At 42.7% G+C, this 20,571-nt stretch overlaps 1 protein-coding gene across 14 annotated transcripts in view; it reads left to right on the top strand.

Moving 5' to 3' along the window:
• The window catches only part of DNM3 (dynamin 3), a 629,085-nt gene that overhangs the window by 14,325 nt on the left and 594,189 nt on the right, over positions 1–20,571 (top strand). For all 14 annotated transcript variants that reach the window (XR_011022036.1, XR_011022035.1, XR_011022038.1 and 11 more), the window contains exons 2-4: positions 5,197–5,270; positions 7,110–7,259; positions 10,604–10,807. Coding sequence is in view for 7 of the 14 variants with exons in the window: in XM_068239888.1 (XP_068095989.1) it covers positions 5,197–5,270; positions 7,110–7,259; positions 10,604–10,807 (428 nt within the window). In the remaining 7 variants the exon portion in view is untranslated. The remainder of the gene's footprint in view (positions 1–5,196; positions 5,271–7,109; positions 7,260–10,603; positions 10,808–20,571) is intronic.

Genomic DNA, 20,571 nt, shown 5'->3' with positions numbered 1-20,571 from the left:
CTGACAATTTTACCCAATCCAAATCTGCATCACTTCAGTATCAAAACAAATGTGAGCAGCAATAGAGATGTATGGCAATCAGCTATAACCCATTAAAGGTATATTGTGTCACATTACACACTACACACCCCTAATACTTCTCACATTCTCTTGTCCAGTTAGCCTAGTGTTATTTTTGTTATATGTGTACAGTATAGACAGATATATGCACTTAGATCTGCTCCTTGTTTTTATCTTTTATCGCAGACGCTTATTTGAAGTCAGTATGGGGCAGGCAGCATCTTTGTACATCAGTGGCTTAGATACAGCTCCATCCTTTTAGGTTTTTATTTATGGTGGAGATATCCACTTTCTCATATATATTTATTTAACATATTTTGTGCCTACCTTTTTTTTTTTTTTTTTTTTTTTTTTTTTGCTTTACAGGTGAAATTTGAAAAATTAGAATATCGTGCAAAAGTTCATTTATTTTAGTAATTCTACTTAAAATGTGAAACTAAGGCTAGGTTCACAATGTCAGTTGCATAACTTACGCATTATAATGACTGTGAACTGCAATGGACACTGGACATAGACTTTGGCTGGGTTCACATATGATATAGAGTGAAAAAGGAGCGCTTTATGCAGGTGTGTGTGCGATTTTATAATGTGTTTTTACTGCGTTTTTGGTGCGTTTGCGTTTTTTTACGCAGATGCGTTTTTCATGCGTTTTGGGTTTTATGTAAAACGCATATACGTTTTGTATGCATTTTTATATTTACATTTATGCAAATCACTAGGAAGACAGCAGAAAGTAGAAACACATCAGAAATCTTTATTTAAAAAAAAACCACATACAAAACACAATACATTGCGTTTCTATTGACTTTCATTATGTGCGTTTTGGCAGCTATCCTGCATACTATGCAGCAAAACCAGCATTCTTGAAACGCATACTGTAAATCACAGATTTCTGCGTTTTTTTCTGAGTCCCTTTGACTAACATTGCTGCATAAAACGCAGCGTTATACGCAACGCTAGCGTTTCTGCTATGTGTTCACACAGCCTAAAATACAAAGCCTGCATGCAGCAAGTTAAAATAATGCAAACACGTTACTGTGAACAGGCCAACAGAATTCTATGGGCAGTGAGTTGACATGCAGAATTATTATGCAACCCAACTGACCACTGTGAACAGGTTGCATATATGAAATAGGAACCCTTTGCAGGTGTTGTGGATTAATTAGCTGATTGGAGTGTGACACTTTGAACCTAGAGTATTGAACAGTTTCGCAGTATTCTAATGGTCTGAGATTTCGATTTTGGGGTTTTCATAAGCTGTAAGCCATAGTCATCAAAATTATAACAAATTAGTGACCTTAGCCCGTTTAATAACAGGCTCTAGGTCTGTCACCGCCGCCACCTGTCAGCGTGCATGCACGCGCCTGCTCGCCCGGGCGGCTCCTAGCTGTCTTGCTCCTGTCTGAACAACGGCTGTCCCTGTGGCACATGCGCAGTAGCGCAAACGCAGACACACACACACACATACAGAGACACAGAGGTTTTATTAGGTAGGATAAAGGCTTGAAATATCTTGCGGTACTTTTCCGTTAGCCGGGCGCATCCACTAGGTGGTGATAATTTCTATTCCGCCATAGATAGTAGGGAAAGATGTAATTCTGGTGGAGTTTTATCGCCACCTAGTGGATGCGCCCAGCTAACGGAAAAGTACCTATCTTGCTTTGCATGTAATGACTCTACTTCATATACTGTATTAGTTTCACCTTTTAAGTTGAATTACTGAAATAAATAAACTTTTGCACAATATTCGATTTTTTTAAGTTTCAGCTGTATTTGTTGATTATGTGATTATAGGTATCTGAAATCAGAGTCTCCCTTTGTGCTATGGAGAAACATTTGCTGGTAGTAGGTACTATCTGATACATGATTTATTTGCACGTCCTCAGCAATTAGCATGTTATTGCTGCCCTCCAATACTAGGAAACACTCATTTTTTTCAGCCAGTCAAGTCTAGCAATGAGTTTGTCTGTTTTCATGGAATTAATCCCTTTTTCTGAATAGCTTGATTATCTTCTGCTTCCAAATAGCCAGTTGCTCCTATTTTGTATCAATGGCAGCATTCATTGGCTGGACCTCCTTGATGTCAGTGACATGCTATTTGCAGCCAGCCAGATTACTTTCAGTACATTTATATTCCCAGCTGAGGTTTATTAACAGAATTTTTCCCAAGTTCTTCTTAATGAGCCTGGTGTTCAGATATTATAAAGGATCAGCAATATTATAACATGAACTTGCTAAATTAACCTCAAATTGTCTTATATTCAATAATTAAATTATTATGCATCTAACTATGGGGAATGATAAATGATGCAGTGAAGCTGGAGATGACATCTGAAAGGAGAGCTGATTTCACTGGTATTCCTGCAGGATTTTTTTCAACTCTCCGGGCCCATTCACACTTAAAAGCGCAAAATGCCGGCGATTTTTGCCGGTGTTTTGTGGGAGTGATTTTGGACAGTGCAGCGATTTTTCCACGATCGCGTCTAGCATTTCTGATCGCCAGGAAATTGCCTGAAAATGGTGCAGGCAACGCATTTGCGTTTTGCGTTTTTGGGCGATTTGCGGCGATTAACGCAAATTGCCCAAGTAAGAACGGGCCCATAGGGTTTTATTACACTAGCACTCTCAAAAGCGCTAGTGTTTGAGCATTTTGCCAAAATCACCGGCAAAACGCTCAAGTGTGAATGGGCCCTTAGGGCTGGAACCCACTAAAGCGATTTTTTGAGCATTTAGGGAGCGCTTTAAATTTCTAGCGCTTTCCCTAAATGCTCTGCCAATGTAAATACATGTAACAAATTCCACAGTAGCGGATGCGATTAGCAAAATCGCAATCGCAGGACATGCAACATTTTGGTAGCATTTGCTCTTCAATGTCATGTATTGAAGCGCTGGCAAATCGCTCATAAATCTCTACACATAGCAATTTGAGTGTGATTGCAAGCTGTAAATAAAATTATGATACATTGAAAGGACCAATCAGAATTAAAATCGCAACACAACCGCTGGCAAAAAGCTTACACTTTTTAAAATCGCTCCCAAAAGTGCCAGAAAACGCGAATTAAATCGCTTACAAAACTGTAACTAAAAACACTAGTGATTGCGCTAGTGATTTGTGAATTGTAGTGGGTTCCAGGCCTAAGGCCTTGTTCACATTATAGGCGTTTTTGTAAAAATGTAAGCACAGGCGATTTGGAAAATCACCCTAAAAGCGCTTGTGCAATGATTCTCTATGAGAGAGTTCATATCTGAGCGGTTCGTTTGCGATCCGCTTAGAAAAGCAGTGCATGGGCCATTTTTGAGGGCAATTTGCCTCAATGGAAGGTATAGGAATAATGCAAAATGATCAGAGCGAATGCGCAGAAAATAGCAACGCAAATCACTCACATAATGTGTAGCGATTGCGTTCGCGTTTTTAAGAATAAATACATTGTATTTATTATTTTCCGGGTCAAAGAGTTCACTTCCTGACTTGCTTCATGAAGTGAATTACAAAACGCTTAGAAAACCGCTAAGCACAAAAACGAATCGCTCACCCAAGCGCCGGGAATCGGAAAAAAAGACGCCTCCAGAACAGCCCAACGCGGATGGACACGCGAGCCGAACGCAATGTGAACAAGGCCTAAATACTCATTAATACAAATATACATCTGCCTTCTTTAAAAAGAAGATATTTGCAATATATTTATGTGAGCAAGAAAACTCTCCCATGCAAATGATCTCTTTATTTCACTGAAAGTCAGTCACACATCCAGAACCAGAGTGCAAGTGTGCCTACAGCCTATTTAAGACACTGCTGTTAAAGAAAACACTTGCCTAATGTATTTCAATGGGATGGTGCACAACAGCGGTTTGAGGTTTTTAGCAAACCGCAAACGTGGGTCCTGCAGCTCGTTTGCGGTTTGCAGATGCGTTTCTGCCTCAATGTAAGGTATAGGAAAAGCTCAAACTGCTCTGAAAAACGCTAGAACAGAACGTTTTTCCAGGCGTTTTTATTACAGTAGCTGTTCAGTTACAGCTTCACTGTAACAATATTTGTAATCTGCTACACAAAAACTCTCCAAAAAAAGCTAGGCATGTTTAGAAAACCTCTCTAAACATGCCTAGAATCGCTCTGAAAATCTGCTTCAAAAACCTCTAGGGTTTTGCGGATCTGCTAGCGGTTTTGGTGTGCACTGGGCCTAACAGTTTATTGTGTGGCAATACAATTTAGCAGCCAATTGAATTTTAGCTCTTTTTCTTCCCACCAACAGAGCTTTCTGTTGGTGGGATCTGATTGCTGCTGCAATGACTTTTTTTTTTAATATACATTTTATAGTTATTTAATTTTAAATAAAAATGTCTATTTTTTTTTTCATTTCCCCAGCCCCCCCCCCCCCCCCCCAGAGTTCCACCAATAGAAATACCTTTCATAGTAATCAACCTATGAGAGGGATAAGATCGGGAGCCTCTCCTGAGACAGCTCAGTGACAGACTTGTCCCCCGTTGTCTTTAACAGGCTGCCAGCTTTATGGCTGGCAGGCTGTCTCGGGAGGGAACTACTGCGCATGCGTGCGTGCGTTCCCTGCTAATCTCTGCCCCCAGGATTTGACGCCAATTGGCGTTAGGTGGTCCTGGGGGAGCCACTCTGCAACCGCCCATCGGCGTTAGGTGGTCGCAGAGCAGTTAACAAACCAGCTCATTAGGTATGAAAATGTGATACTCAGAGCTCCATGTACCCCATTAGTGGACACGAGGGCTCTTTTACACTACATGCAATTCCAATTTTCAATTTTGATGCGATTTTACATAAGATTCTGATTTTTTTATGCAATAGAAAAAAGTTCTGCATGCTGCGTTTTTCTTTCTGTGCTGCTAGCATCCAGTGAAAATCACAAATCGGAAATCGGAGTTGCGATTTACAGTGTAAAAGAAACCTGCATGTCACAGTGCCATTTACATGCACTGATTGTACGTTGTCAACTATTAAGCATGTTTCTGCTGCGTCTCCAGTTTGCAAGCTCCTTCCTTATTAACCAATTTACTTACGTTGTGGTACAGGTCTACCCATTCTTAATTTTTCACATTACCTGCATCTCTCTTGTTTGTGATCTGTGTTTAACTCTGGACTTTATTTTATTTCATAATTTTACATTGTAGGGATTTTCTTCCTCGTGGCTCTGGTATTGTCACAAGACGTCCTTTGGTCCTCCAGCTAATCACTTCAAAAACAGGTGGGAGTATTAAAGCATCAGAATGTTTTCAAATGTTTGGCAATAAAAAAATCTATGTAATCTGACATTAGTAGAGCCAAAGGTACTTGTGATTTATGGATTGATGTTGTGGAATAGTGTATTTCCTAGTTTAAGAGAGTTGTGCTTGGAATTTTAGTTATGTGGCCATTCATTTGGGAAACATTAGACAAGTAATTTGGGCATAACATTTAAAACTTAAAGGAAAACGTTTTGAGAAATAATTTTAGTTTTTGATAGTGTGGAAAGATTTGGAACCTCTTTTATTATTATTATTATTTAGTATTTTTATAGCGCTGACAACTTACACAGCACTTTACAGAGTATATTGTCTTGTCACTTAAGGTGCGTACACACGCACTATTGTAACAAATGCCAACAGACTGTACACACGTCCTATTATCGGCAGAACGTCTGCCCAGCGGGAGGGTCTGACGGACCCCTCATTTGTTACAATAGTGCGTGTGTACGCACCTTAAACTGTCCCTCAGAGGGGCTCACAATCTAATCCCTTCCATTGTAACATCATAGTCTAGGGCCATTTTTTTTTCTTCAGGGGAAAACTAATTAACTTATCTGTATGTTGATGATCTCACTATTGTCCTATTTCCATTATAGTGTTCGCTCTCAGCTTTTTTACAAGTTGACTGACATGTGTAGGGCAAATAGAGAGCATGGTCATGTGGGGTAGGGGGCATGGCTTCCATAGCACTTTAGGTTGGCTGCTCTCAGTTGCAGCAGTACTAGTAGACAAAGTGATTTGAAAGGGAGGAGCCCTGGAAAAAATAGTTTTTACCAATCGGACTTTCATTTGCGAAAGTCAGTTTAACCCCCTTGCCGTTCCAATTCTGACGGCAAGGGGGCGGCGCAGCACTTTTTAATTTTTTTTTTTTTAAATCATGTAGTGAGCCCAGGGCTTGCTACATGGTAGCCGCTGACAAGCGGCATCCCCCTACCCACTTTGATCGCCTCCGGCGATCTTTGCAAGCAGGAAATCCCGTTCAGCCTGGGATTTCCTGCTGGGCTTCCCCCGTCGCCATGGCGACGGGGCGGGATGATGTCACCGACGTCATGGACGTCGGGACGTCAGAGGGAATCCCGATCCACCCCTCAGCGCTGCCTGGCACTGATTGGCCAGGCTGCGCAAGGGGTCTGGAGGGGGGCGGCGCGGCGGGTAGCGGCGAATCTACGGCGAGCGGCGGCGAGCGGAATATGCACGCAACTAGCAAAGTGCTAGCTGCGTGCAGTAAAAAAAAATTATGCAAATCGGCCCAGCGGGGCCTGAGAAATCCTTCTGCGCAGGTTACCCCAAGCTGAGCTCGGGATAACCGGCAAGAAGGTTAAAGAGAACCGGTACTGAAAATAAAAAGTCAAAATAACCATACACAGGTCTACTTACCTCCTGTGTAGTCTACTCCCCAATCTCTTCGCCTCGGGTTTCATTTAACAGAATTTTCCTGTTTTGAAAAATACTTGGGATTGACTGACAATTTTTTACGATGTAGGCCAGTGTTTCTCAAACCTGTCCTTGTGACTCCCCAGCAGAGCATGTTTTACAGGCAACCTTGCCTATGCACAGGTGGGGTAATAAGTGTCTCGTGTAGGTTAGATTCCATGTGCATAGTTGAGGTTTCCTACAAAACATGCACCACTGGGGAGTCACGAGGACAGGTTTGAGAATCACTGATTTAGGCAAAATAGGTTATGTCGATAGTAAAATCAGAATGAATCAAACATAATTTGAGTAATAATTTTAATTATGTGATCTGTTTTAGAGAAAAAATGTACAAACCATGTCTTCATTGTTTTATATTCTTATAGAACATGCTGAGTTCTTACACTGCAAAGGGAAGAAGTTTTCAGATTTTGATGAAGTCCGACAAGAAATTGAAGCAGAGACAGATAGAATAACCGGTACTAACAAAGGAATTTCACCCATTCCTATAAATCTGAGGATATATTCTCCAAATGGTATGTGAATTTGGGCTAATATAGTAAGTCAATATGTTGCAAAACATTGCTCTACTGTATCCTTCAATTCAAAGAACAAATGCTACTGAACCAATACCCAGTTCTGTTGAATTTCAGAAAATACAGAGCACCTATGAAGAATTTACAGTCATTCTTGGTAATCCGTGAATATATTCATGGAATTTTTATAATACTAGTGGATGTTTCTATTTATTTAATTTTTTTTTAATTAAGCTATTAAAGTACAGCAAAATCTTTGTTATCCGGAACCGTCTTAACTAACCAGAATGCTTGAGACGATAACGGGAACTAGGATTTGGGGGTTTTGCAGGGCAAAAAATACTCACCGAGTGTCCAGCGCTATCTTCTAACCTTCCTGTAGCTCCAAGCAGCTTTCCGGCACCGTGCATGGCTCCCGGCGTACAACGTGACACAACGCAGGTCAGGGGACACTCCAGGAGCAGTACACAAAGGACGCCAGAAAGCCAGTAAGAGCTACAGGAAGGTTAGAAGACGGTGCTGGACACTCAGTGTGTATTCTATGATGCATATGGGGGGGGGGGGGGGGGAGGATTGTACTGTTGACTTTGGTTTTTTGAGGTATGGAGTCTTAGTGACTACTGGTCTTCACCAGAGCACCTCGCAAGGGATGATGGACCACTACCCCTAGCTGCCAGTGACCTACTTTGCTGCCTAGTAGCCGCCAGGTCACGACCCCCCAGTATTTCCCACCAGTGACAGGAGAGAAGAGGTGACAATGCATTTTGGAGTACATAGAGATAAGATGAGGTCAAGACAGGCTACAGACAAGCAAAGTCAGGTCTTGTAAATAAGGTAGGGCTGAGTATTCACTTCTTCAGGAGAACTTCCTGGCATGGCATGAATGAAGTAGATTTCAGAGTAAATCTGGATTCCACTGTGGTTCAATTTAATGATGATATATCTACAATCATTTGGAATACTATACTGAATAACAGTATGGATCTGTGGATACGCAAGCTCACAGATCCATACTGTTATTCTGCCAGAACCGTGAACATGGCAGAAAGAGTACCTATATGTAATGAACAGCGGAGATGCTGCCGCGTGGTCTAGTGTCAGGGCGGCTATCTCCGCGTTCAGACCGTCGGTTTCCGCGCAGCGACACGCGTCTGGCTTTGCTGGACCTTCTAGTTCACATGGATGGAGAGCTACGCTTGCGCTCGCCAGACGACAGGACATTTATACCAGCAGAAGGGGAATCAGCTGATCAGGCCGATCAGCTGATCCCAGCTGGACTCTGGATTGGCTGAGTGGCTCGGGCGGAGCTGCACAGCACTACAAGTATATATAGATCTTGCTTGTCAGTTGCTGGTTGTCTGCCGTTGCGAATACTAACGTGTGAGCACTCAGACCAGTCAGATCTCACAGTGTGTTAGAACCAGGAGGACCTGGGAATTCACACTTAGCCAGATTACGTTTGTGTCATTGATGTGTTATACTTTAGACCAGTTCCAGGGTGTTGTGACCAAGGACGTCACACCCAAGCTTAGGGATACTGTGTCATTGCTGAGTTATACTTTAGACCAGTTCCAGGGTGTTGGGACCAAGGACCTCACACCCAAGCTTAGAGATACTGTGTCTTTGCTGTGTTATTATTTAGACCAGTTCCAGGGTGTTGTGACCAAGGACCACACACTCAAGCTTAGGAACATTGTGCTATTACTGTGTTATACTCTAGACTAGTTCCAGGGTGTCGAGACCAAGGAACTCACACCCAAGTCTAGGACTTTGTTATACTTATATGTTATGACCATTTGCTCTGTCAACCTTTCTCTTGCTTTCTGATTCGGCGCCTCTGCATATCTGCCTACCTGTTGCCAGACCCTGCCTGTACCCGGTTACCGAATCAGTCTCTCTCTCTCTGTACCTGATCTGCTCGTGTGTTGCCGACCTGGCCTGCCCGACCACTCTAGCTGTCACTCTCCCTGAGTGATCAGTTTATCTGTACTAGCAGTATCACCTTTCCACCAGGTGACAGTGGCAACCAGGACTCCTGCTCCTCAGAGAGTCCGGCCTGTTAGCAGCCAGTGGTCTCTTACTCTGGCTGCAGTACGGTTTAACATCTGATATCATTATCCCTGGTTACCAGGTCCTCACTATCAAGGAGATAGTTTCTGCACTGCCCAGGGCCACCTGCCCCTCAGGTGGCTCTTGACCGAGCCGTTTACATCTCCCGCTCCTCGGGAGATAGCCTTCAGTTCATCTAGCACTTTACTCATTAGGTGTCCAGAGGTTAGTCATACTTGTATTATTGGTGATTATGCAGATCATCCATAATCAAGTATACATCTGTATTGTTGATGATTCTGAAGATCATCAACAATCAGATTCTCTCTGTGTGCTGACACCAATCGTTACACTATAACCTTGGAATTGAATCACATGGGAACCCAGATTTACTCTGAAATCTTCTCCATTCACGTGTTGCCAGGAATTTCTTTTTAAGAACTGAACACTACTGTTTAGATGTTTCACAAAACGTGTTGAGATCTATGACTGTCTTGGCTCAAAAAAATCTTATGCATGAATAATTTATGAATGCTAACAGGCACCTTTTCTCCATAGGGATCTCTGAGTGTGGAGGAATACTCCCCTAAAGAAAGGAGAATTGTCCTGTATCAGATCTTGTATGGGACATATTGGAATTATCCTGTATGGGACGAACTGACAATATATGTACAATAATTGTTTGATTAAAAAACATTATAACGTGCTTCCTTCTTATACTACCCAACTATTGAATGTCTTTGTCACAAAGCCACAACCTGCCCTGTGCAAACACTCAACAGCAGGACGCTGACGAGAAGGGCAGTAATTAAGCCTTACACAGTAGATTCTGAAACTCTAATTAGCATAATGAGATGATACTTTGCTTTACTGCTGTCAGTTATGACGCACTGTCCGAGCTACATGGTAACATGAAAGTCTGTAGACTTTCATGTTACTGTTCACAGTACAGCTGTGCGTTCCAGCAAGTCGCAGTGTAACACGGCCTTGAACATTTCATTGCACAACACTGACATCCGTACTGTACAGTAATTCACTGCATGGTCAAAATCTCATTCGGGTATGTAAGTTGGACAGGTGAAAGTTTACATTGGAGTCACATTTTCTCTGCTATGTCTATCATCACAATAAGGTAATTACGTTGTGATTAGGCCATTAAGGGATGGGGTGTCCTGTGTTTTAACATCTACCCTAGTCATGTACTACATGATTTTTGTAATATGTTAGTATTTAGCTGTAAAGAATATTAAGAGGAGGTTATCTTACTAATTAATTGGCAATTGTTGTTCTTGCAGTGTTAAATTTAACTCTTATTGACTTACCTGGTATCACAAAAGTACCTGTTGGTGACCAGCCTGCCGACATCGAGTCTCAGATCCGGGAAATGATTATGCAGTTCATCTCACGTGACAGCTGCCTTATACTTGCTGTGACGCCTGCCAATACAGACCTTGCCAACTCAGATGCACTGAAGCTTTCCAAAGAAGCAGATCCTCTGGGTATGATGTTTTTTCATTCAAAGGATATAGCATACAGTATATCTTGAGTGGTATTAAAAAAGTGTTGTTAAAGGACCACTATCACGAAAAAAGTAGGCAGTGAAAATCTGACACAATCGTCAGGTTTTGGGCCAGTCCATCTCCTCATGGGGGATTCTCAGGGTTTTCTTGTTTTCAACAGCATTTCCTGAACCACAGTTTAACTGGCAGAATAGTAAGATGCCAGCCTCCCTACTCACTTGCACACTATTTTGTCAGTTACAGTTTGCAACTGCTGTTCAGGAAATGCTGTTGAAAACAAAGAAAACCCTGAGGATCCCCATGAGGAGATGGGCTGGCCCAAAACCAGTCGGTTCTGTCAGATTTTAACTGCCTACTTTCGCAATCCTTCAACGTAAAAAAAAACCGCACAAATTGCTCTAGAAATGTGTAAAATATGCTTTGTATTCCCTTGTAATCAAGCCATAGCATATGATACTGTTTGCCTTATGATTCATTCTGAGGGTCTGCACGCTTCTTAAAGGACTCAGGAGGCCAAAAAAGTGTCGTTTTACTTATCTGGGGCTTCTTCCAGGCCCTAGAAGTCTTTCGGGTCGTCCGGCATAGCTCCAGTCCTCTCTGGGGTCTCGCAGGCAGCTTGTAAGGATTGCCGGCCCTGACGGGTAGATGCTTTATGTGCATGCGCAGACGTGCACCTTTCCTTCATGAGAATGTGCCCATGTCACTGGGAGCTTACTGTGCCGGGGCAGTACACTCCCAATGATGTGGATGCATTTGTGTGTAGGAGCTCAACTACGCATGTGCAGAAGATGCCGATCCATCGGCCACATAAACTACTGCTCCCAACAGGCAGTGGTGTAGTGGGGCAAGACGGTGGTGAAGTTGATAGCCCTTTCACTTTGCAACGTAGGATCTCCAGTTCACATCCCAGCCAGGGCACTATATGCAGGGAGTTTGTATGTTCTCTACGTGTCTGCAGGCTTCCCTTCAGGTACGCCGGTTTCCTCCTACGTCCCAAAAACATACAGATAAATTATATGGTTTTCTCCTAAATTGGCTCTAGACTATGATGAACATATTACTATGGTAGGAATTAGATTGTTAGCCCCTTTGAGAGACGGTTAGTAAAAATATCATTCACTGTGTAAGGTGATGCAGAAGATGTCAGCACTTTATAAATAATAATAATTATATAAATATTATTACTAAAGCTGCAACCCATTATGCAGCAATGCATGTGCATTATATAAAACGTATGTATAGTAAAGTGTTTTTTTTTTATATATGTTAAGTAAACTGTCATTAGTTTATCATGCTGTAGTTAGTTGACTGTGGTTATAAGAAAACTACTACAGTGTGATGTCCCGTTTCTTGGGAGACAGTGAATTCTGCAGTTAATGAAGTTACTGCTTCATAGGAGAACAAGAAGGATTTTGTCTGCACTTCCCCTGCCTTGGAATGATTGCAGGGATGCCATTTGAATTCAGACACTGTGCTTTTGACCTGTTATTGAAAATGGTCTTGGCAACAGCTCATGTGGTTTCCTTGTATGCCATCAGAGATATTTTATGTGTTTAGTAATGTAATACTCAGCCCTGATAGCTAAGGAACATCTTCCCACTCATAGAAAGTATTTGCCATCCAGCAACATATTTTTACATGGGTCTATGTTACAGGATATATTTTAGTTATGCTGTTTGAGTGACAGTATTGGCTAAAATACTGGTTAGCCAGTGCTACGGATTAGTGTTTTTGTTGGCACCCTATATGTTTGTCTCTAATGTTGAAAGGTTCTTACAGGGCTAATAATCAATATGAGTATGAAAGTGGCTGTAAAATTACATGTAGATAGGACAAAGCTCTAAATTGTTAAAACCCAACTCAAGGCTCAGGTCTAAACATTTACTGAGCAGAGAGCCTCTGCTTTTAAAAAAAATTGTTTTAGAAATTTGGTCAATGTGATCCAAAGCAGCCCATTTTAAACCAGTACATTTTAATCACCCTGTTTTTGCATTAATTAGTGCATATAGGAGATTTTATAAATGTTCATTTTTCTGAACTGCACATCCACGAAGCCAAAAAAAGCTAAGCAAGTGTATGTACAGTGCCAGTCATTCATATGACTAGGCCGTGTTCCCTTTTTCTTTTTCTCACTGAAAGGTTATAGCATTCAGCTATGCAAATTTAGGGAATAGAATAATGAAAAGGTCCAATCCTACAAATTCCCATTGGTCTGTTAATGGACCAATGGGGACCCTAGAGGGACATTAAAATATGCTTTGGGGACAGCTATACTTAGTATAGCTAGCTTCATACTTTAGTAGTTCGACTGCTACTACAGTAATGCGTGCGTTACCATAGTAACGGTCATGCTACCAGAGTACAGCGGGTCACGCTACTAGCGCATATTGCGGTACTTATGTGTGTTTTCAGTAATATTGCCGTGCGCTGTGCATGCATGGTAATATTACCACTATTTCATGAATCAACACCTTTAAAAGAACAGGGGCTGTGATAGTTTATTTTTTGTTGGTCAATGACTTTAAGTTCCTTAAAGTCATTGACCACTTTTGCTGATTCTTTGCTTGATTGAAGCCTCTTCATCTGGTGTTTGTAGTCTGACAGCTTTTGTAATGATTGCAGTAATGTTATTTTGCTTGATAAGATGCTGGAAGAAATGTTGTCCTATTCATGCACCTCTGTTCAGCTACCGTACTGCCACCATCTCCCCTGTTTATAAATTTAGCTGGGTAATGCATTGGGCTGTACACAAATAACATAGACCAACTGTGTCACCTTGCCATATCATTAAGGCAAGCGTAAAAATATAGGCAGATAAGGCGATGTTACAGTAGTTGAGTGGAAAGCTCAAAAAAGAACAGACATATTTTCTAATGTTTCTTCAAGCAAGTGTACAAGATTGCAGTCAACAACAACAAAAAAATGTCATATTGCAATCAACAAAAAAAAGCAGGCTTCAATAAAGCTGAGAATTCAGGTGGGGTACCAGAGATGAGCCTCAAAAACTTTTAGCAGCTTACAAAAATTAAATTATTACAACTCTCTGGGCCACATCCTATTCTAGGTGTTAAGGAGCTTGCAGCGTGAGAGCAGCTAATCACCTGGGTATCACACTAAGATAACTAGCAAATCCAACTGCCATCACCATGTTTGCAATGGCTAAGCGTCAAGTGCATTACTCAGACAAATAGTAGCCATTTGCCTGAGTGATGCTTCTGTGTCCTGTTGGGATGGGGAGCGAGATTTTGTGCTGTGAGCTGTCCTTCAGCACTACAGCACTACTATCTCACTCCCCTGGGACATCTGTCGCTTACCTCTGCTAGCTTCCGCTGCAGACAGACAGGTCCCTGTCACTTGCCCGGCATCCCCCCTACATGTCAAGCTCATCTGGCATCAATTCTTCCCATCACGCAAGCTCTCCTCAGCTTCCTGTACTACCACTAAATACTAGAGCCCCAGGCCCCAGCGAAAACATCTTCATAGCTCCATAGCTGAGGTGAGTGCATGGTGGATATGAAGAACTTTGGTCTCGCCAGAGACATAACATATCAGCAGGGTGATAAGAGTTAGCATTCAGTTAAAGTAAACCAGATAGCTCAATCCTTGGGCATCCGCATACTCCAGCCATGGATTCCATGCTTTCTGGATATGATCCATACGATCATGTTATTTTTAGAATTCGCTCATAGATCATAAGCCTATGTACTCTAGCAATGACAGGGTTAAGGGCTCTTCAATCGGGATGCAAGATACAATTTTGCTGCCATAGCTATGAATTGTATTGGACGATGCGCTGGATATTTTGTATTGGATTTTTTAATACCCAGGAGGAAACTGGATTTCTAGTATATGGACACTTTAAGATTTAGGAAATTAAATTGTTCACTTTATTCCAAAATGAAACTGCCCTGGGGAATTCCCACCAGGTATGGTATAACGTGCCTTCCTGTGGACAACTCGGAAGCATGACTTACTATGAGCTGGGGAAATTTTATGGAGCTTAGGTGGAGTCAAGTAGGAGGGATGGAATAGTTTAGCATAGTTTCAATAGTTGAGTAGAAGAGGCTACCTTTAAATAAAGATTCGTAGCAAGTTGTCCAGGAAGAGGGAACGTAGACAGATGACAAATCCCCTTCCCAGGCCGAGCAGACCTCCGCTTTTGGATTCGCAACCACAGTCGAAAGTTCAGCATATAGATAGGAAATTATGCTTCCTTCCAGATATCTGTAAGTGCACCAATCCTCAAAGTAAGTCACATGAAGGTCCAGCCGGCCTGAAGGCAGTCGGGACCTGAGGTTGTGGTATACCTGAGACAGTTGGAATGATTTATGAAATGGGAGTGAATGTGATGGGAACAGCAAGTGCACTGGTTGGAGTTTATCACATAAGATAAAGTGCTTCGGGCAATAATGGTTGGAATCAAACAGCTGTTTAATAGAGGGGTCTAGTCCACTGAAGTGAGTTTTTAACACTCTGCCAGGTGCACCTGATTTTAGAATTCACCAGAGCTTAATGCTGGTGAGTTAGACAATAGAATAGGGCTCGTGCTTTTACTGACTACATTTTATACTTGAGAAATTTTTAGCAGGTAAATACTACTCACTCCATTAACTTGGACTGCCCTGAACTTTCATTGCTCCAACAGCAAATGGCTCTGTGGATTTTAAAGTATATCTGTAGCAAAAAAAAACAGCCTCTATGGGGTACTTACCTCAGGAGGGTGAATCCTCAGGATTCCAATGAGGCTTCCCCCATCTTCTTTAGCCTTGGAGATCCAGTGCTGGCTCCCCTGAAAATTCCCCCAACTAGCGCCGACAAGCACTATGCATGTACAGCAGCACGTTACAATATTTATCTTCAGAGCTCCAGCACAGTCCCGGTAGAAGCTTTCCAATCCGGCACCAGTCGAAATAGCCGAAATAGCCGAGCCCGATTGGGTCCTCTGTACTGCACAAGTGAGACCCGGTGGGGCTCGCCTACTTCCGCCAGTGCCCGATTGGAAAGCATCTACTGGGCCTACACTGGAGCTCAAAAGGTAAATATTGCTGCGTGTGGAGTTTGGGGACTGTCAGCGATGGATCTAGGAGGCTGAAGAAGACAGAGGAAGCCTCATTAGGATCCAGAGGCTTCCCGCTCCCAAGGTAAGTATCTCCCAGGGGCTTTTTTTTTTTTAATTACAGATTTTCTTTAAGTGGCCCTGGACTTCTGCCATCCTTCAGCAGGTGACCTTATTCTGACTGTGAGAACAGTGGCGGCGCCAGGGGGGTGCTTTGGGTGCTTAACCACTTTACCCCCGCGCGTACGTATTTCTCCGCCCCTTTTTCCATCCTTTAAAAACCAGGGACGGAGAAACACGTACTTTCCGCGTTCCCGACGCTGCCCGCGCTCCCGCTCGTAAACACGCCGCCCGCCGCTAGTAAACACGCCGCCTCCCGCTCGCCCAGAGATCAATGAACGGGAAAATCCATTCCCGTTCGTTGATCTAAGCCCCGCAATGATCAGCTGCTCTCCTATGGGCAGCGCGATCATTGTGAGAAAAAACTCACGTGTCCAGCCTCCTTATTCTTCCTCCAAGCTTCCGGAAGGAAGCTTGGAGGTCGCATTAAAACAAAAAGTTACTGTGGCCATCTTGTGGCCAAATGGTAAACTACACCCTACACATTTTTCACATACAAATAAATGACTTTTACACATAAAATTAACTCATTACCTCCCACACTCCCCATTTTTTTTTTTTTGTAATTAAAAAAAAATTAAAAAATTTACAATTAAAAAAAATACATAAATAGTTACCTTAGGGACTGAACTTTTTAAATATTTATGTCAAGAGGGTATAACACTGTTACTTTATAAACTATGGGCTTGTAATTAGGGATGGACGCAAAACTGAAAAAAATGCACCTTTATTTCCAAATAAAATATTGGCGCCAAACATTGTGATAGGGACATAATTTAAATGGTTTTATAACCGGGACAAAAGGGCAAATACGTTTCATGGGTTTTAATTACAGTAGCATGCATTATTTAAAAACTATAATGGCCGAAAACTGAAAAATAATTATTTTTTTCCCCACATTTTTCCTATTTTCCCATTAAAACACATTTAGAAAAAAATAATTCTTGGCATAATGTCCCACCTAAAGAAAGCCTAATTGGTGGCGAAAAAAACAAGATATAGTTCATTTCATTGCGATAAGTAATAATAAAGTTATAGACGAATGAATGGAAGGAGCGCTGAAAGGTGAAAATTGCTCTGGTGCTCAGGGGGTAAAACCCCTCAGTGGTGAAGTGGTTAAGCACCCCCTAAAATTCTCCAAGCACCCCCCAGCGGGAACGGACTTTTGGCGCCTAATAGACGCCGTGTCAGTTCACTGACAGCAGCAGCCCGCAGCTCCGACAGAAGTAGAGCAGGGCTACGGTAAAATGGCTTTCGAAGCCCTGCTCTGGAGACTTTTAGTCTGCAGCGTAGGGCTTCGGGCGCCATTTTGCCGTAGCTCTGCTCAGCACGGGAGTTTCAGACAGTTGCCGACTGCACTCTGCGGAGGATCGTCGGAGCTGCAGGCCGGGAGGAGGTCTGCAGTGCTGCAGGTGAGTAAATTTTTTTTAAAATTTATATTAGCAGCAGGTGTATGTTCTGGCCAGGTCTGCCACATGATTGCACTTATTTTCTGGTCAAATCTTCCACATGATTGCATGTATTTTCTGGTCAAATCTGCCGACATGATTGTATGTATTTTCTGGTCAAATCTTCCACATGATTGCACGTGTTTTCTGGTCAAATCTTCCACATTATTGCAAGTATTTTCTGGTCAAATCTACCGACATGATTGCATGTATTTTCTGGTCAAATCTGCTACACGATTGCACGTATTTTCTGGTCAAATCTGCTACATGATTGCACGTATTTTCTGGTCAAATCTGCTACGTGACTGCACGTATTTTCTGGTCAAATCTGCTACATGATTGCACGTATTTTCTGGGCAAATCTGCCGACATGATTGCACATATTTTCTGGGCAAATCTGCCGACATGATTGCATGTATTTTCTGGGCAAATCTGCTGACACGATTCCACATATTTTCTGGGCAAATCTGCCGACATTTTTCCACGTATTTTCTGGTCAAATCTGCTACATGATTGCACGTATTTTCTGGACAAATCTGCTACATGATTCCACGTATTTTCTGGTCAAATCTGCTACATGATTGCACGTATGTTCTGGCCAAATCTGCCGACATGATTGCATGTATTTTCTGGGCAAATCTGCCGACATGATTCCACATATTTTCTGGTCAAATCTGCCACATGATTGCACGTATTTTCTGGTCAAATGTGCTACATGATTGCACGTATTTTCTGGTCAAATCTGCCACATGATTCCATGTATTTTCTGGTCAAATCTGCCACATGATTGCATGTATTTTCTGGTCAAATCTGCCACATGATTGCATGTATTTTCTAGTCAAATCTTCCGACATGATTGAACGTGTTTTCTTGTCAAATCTGCCACACGATTGAATGTGTTTTTTGGTCAAATCTGCTGCCATAATTGAACATGTTTTCTGGTCAAATCTGCCACATGATTGAATGTGTTTTCTGGTCAAATCTGCTGACATGATTGAACGTGTTTTCTGGGCAAAACAATTGCACAATTATGTGAATTTTCTGGGGAAAGGGTCACCAAAACTTGGGCCCACTGTTTTTGCGGTGCACTTTTAAAGGTAACCAGAGGTGAGAATAATATTGAGGCTGCTATATTTATATCCTTTTAAGCAATACCAGTTGCCTGGCTGCCGTGCTGGTCCTCTGCCTCTAATTCTTTCAACCATAGACCTTGAGCAAGCATGCAGCAGATCAGGGGTTTCTGACAATATTGTCAGAACTGACAAGATTAGCTGCATGCTTTTTTCTGGTGTAATTCAGTTCACAGTTCTGCAGTTCCTTGTCTGGTCTGCACCCCATCTGCATCCTGTTGCTAATCACATTGACTATTTAAAGTGAACCTAAACTGAGAAGGATATGGATTGTTTTTTTTTGTTTTAACCACCCTGGCGTTCTATTAAGATCGCCAGGGCGGCTGCGGGAGGGTTTTTTTTAAATAAAAAAAAAACTATTTCATGCAGCCAACTGAAAGTTGGCTGCATGAAAGCCCACTAGATGGCGCTCCGGAGGCGTTCTTCTGATCGCCTCCGGCGGCCAAAAGTAACACGGAAGGCCGCAATGAGCGGCCTTCCGTGTTTTGCTTACTTCGTCGCCATGGCGACGAGCGGAGTGACGTCATGGACGTCAGCCGACGTCCTGACGTCAGCCGCCTCCGATCCAGCCCTTAGCGCTGGCCGGAACTATTTGTTCCGGCTGCGCAGGGCTCAGGCGGCTGGGGGGACCCTCTTTCGCCGCTGCTCGCGGCGGATCGCCGCAGAGCAGCGGCGATCAGGCAGCACACGCGGCTGGCAAAGTGCCGGCTGCGTGTGCTGCTTTTTATTTCGTAAAAATCGGCCCAGCAGGGCCTGAGCGGCAGCCATCGGCGGGGATGGACGAGCTGAGCTCGTCCATACCGCTAAGATGGTTTTTAAATAATACCATTTGCCTGACTTTCCTGCTGATCCTGTGTCTCTAACACTTTTAGCAACAGGTGCACTTTAAGGATTGCCTTGTTTCCTGCCAGTTGCCAGAATTTTGTTCTTGTACTTGCAGACCTTGCAGAGTGTCTGAACGTTTCCTGAGCCTGTACCGTGATCTGTACCTGTCTGTGCTAACCTGTTGCTGAACCCGGTTTCCTGTCTTGACTTTGCTATTAGCCTGTTCCCTTTGTACTGTGCCTTATCTGCTAACTTGTCGCCGAACCTGTTACTCTGTCATGACTTTGTTTCTTGTCTGCTCCTTTGGTAGTACCATGCTTAAGATATATATATATATATATATATATATATATATATATATATATATATATATATATATATTTCCTGTATATACTGCTTGGAGCTTTTATACATACCTGGGGCTTCCTTCAGCCCCATGCGCACGCTTTGCTCCCATGCCGCTGTCCTCAGTCTTGTCCATCTTCAGTACCGGGTCCCGTAACTTCCTCCAGTTGTAGCCAGTCTGCGCAAGAGGAAGTGTGTTCGTTACGTATCTCGTAGCTCGGCGGCCGAAGAGATACTAGAGGGCGCACTTCTTTTGCGCAGACTGGCCGCAAGTGGCTGAAGTTACAGGACCCCGGTACTGAAGAGGGAGAACATTGCAGCATGGGAGCGCACGGGGCTGGAGGAAGCCCCAGGTATGTATAAAACTTCTATATCCTTTCAGCTCTGGTACACTTTAATGTATTTAGAGTGACTGCATGATGTGGTTTGCACTTATTTTGCACAATATTCTCATGTGCCTGTATTATTATTATTATTATTATTTATTGTATTTATAAAGCGCCAACATATTACGCAGCGCTGGACAATAAATATATACAATGATACAAGGATGACAGACATAAGGTTATACAACATAGAACAAAGTTAAACATGCAAATTGTTCAAAATACATGATCGTGTGATATGGGCTGGTTAGGTAGGTCCAGTAATACAAGTACAGGCTGTCATAGGACAGGAGCACACAATCCTGTAGATTACACTAGGGAGTGGAGGACCCTGCCAGAGGCTTACAATCTAAAGGGTGGGGTGGAAACACTAGGTGGGGCTGTTAAATACTCATTAGAGAGTTACGGTGCGGTAGGAGGTGGGTAGGCCATC

The sequence above is a fragment of the Hyperolius riggenbachi genome, chromosome 6 (genome assembly GCF_040937935.1).
Source record: "Hyperolius riggenbachi isolate aHypRig1 chromosome 6, aHypRig1.pri, whole genome shotgun sequence".
Taxonomy (NCBI): Eukaryota; Metazoa; Chordata; class Amphibia; order Anura; family Hyperoliidae; genus Hyperolius; species Hyperolius riggenbachi.
The sequence above is the reverse complement of the archived record's forward strand: the minus strand, read 5'-3'. Positions and strand labels throughout refer to the sequence as shown.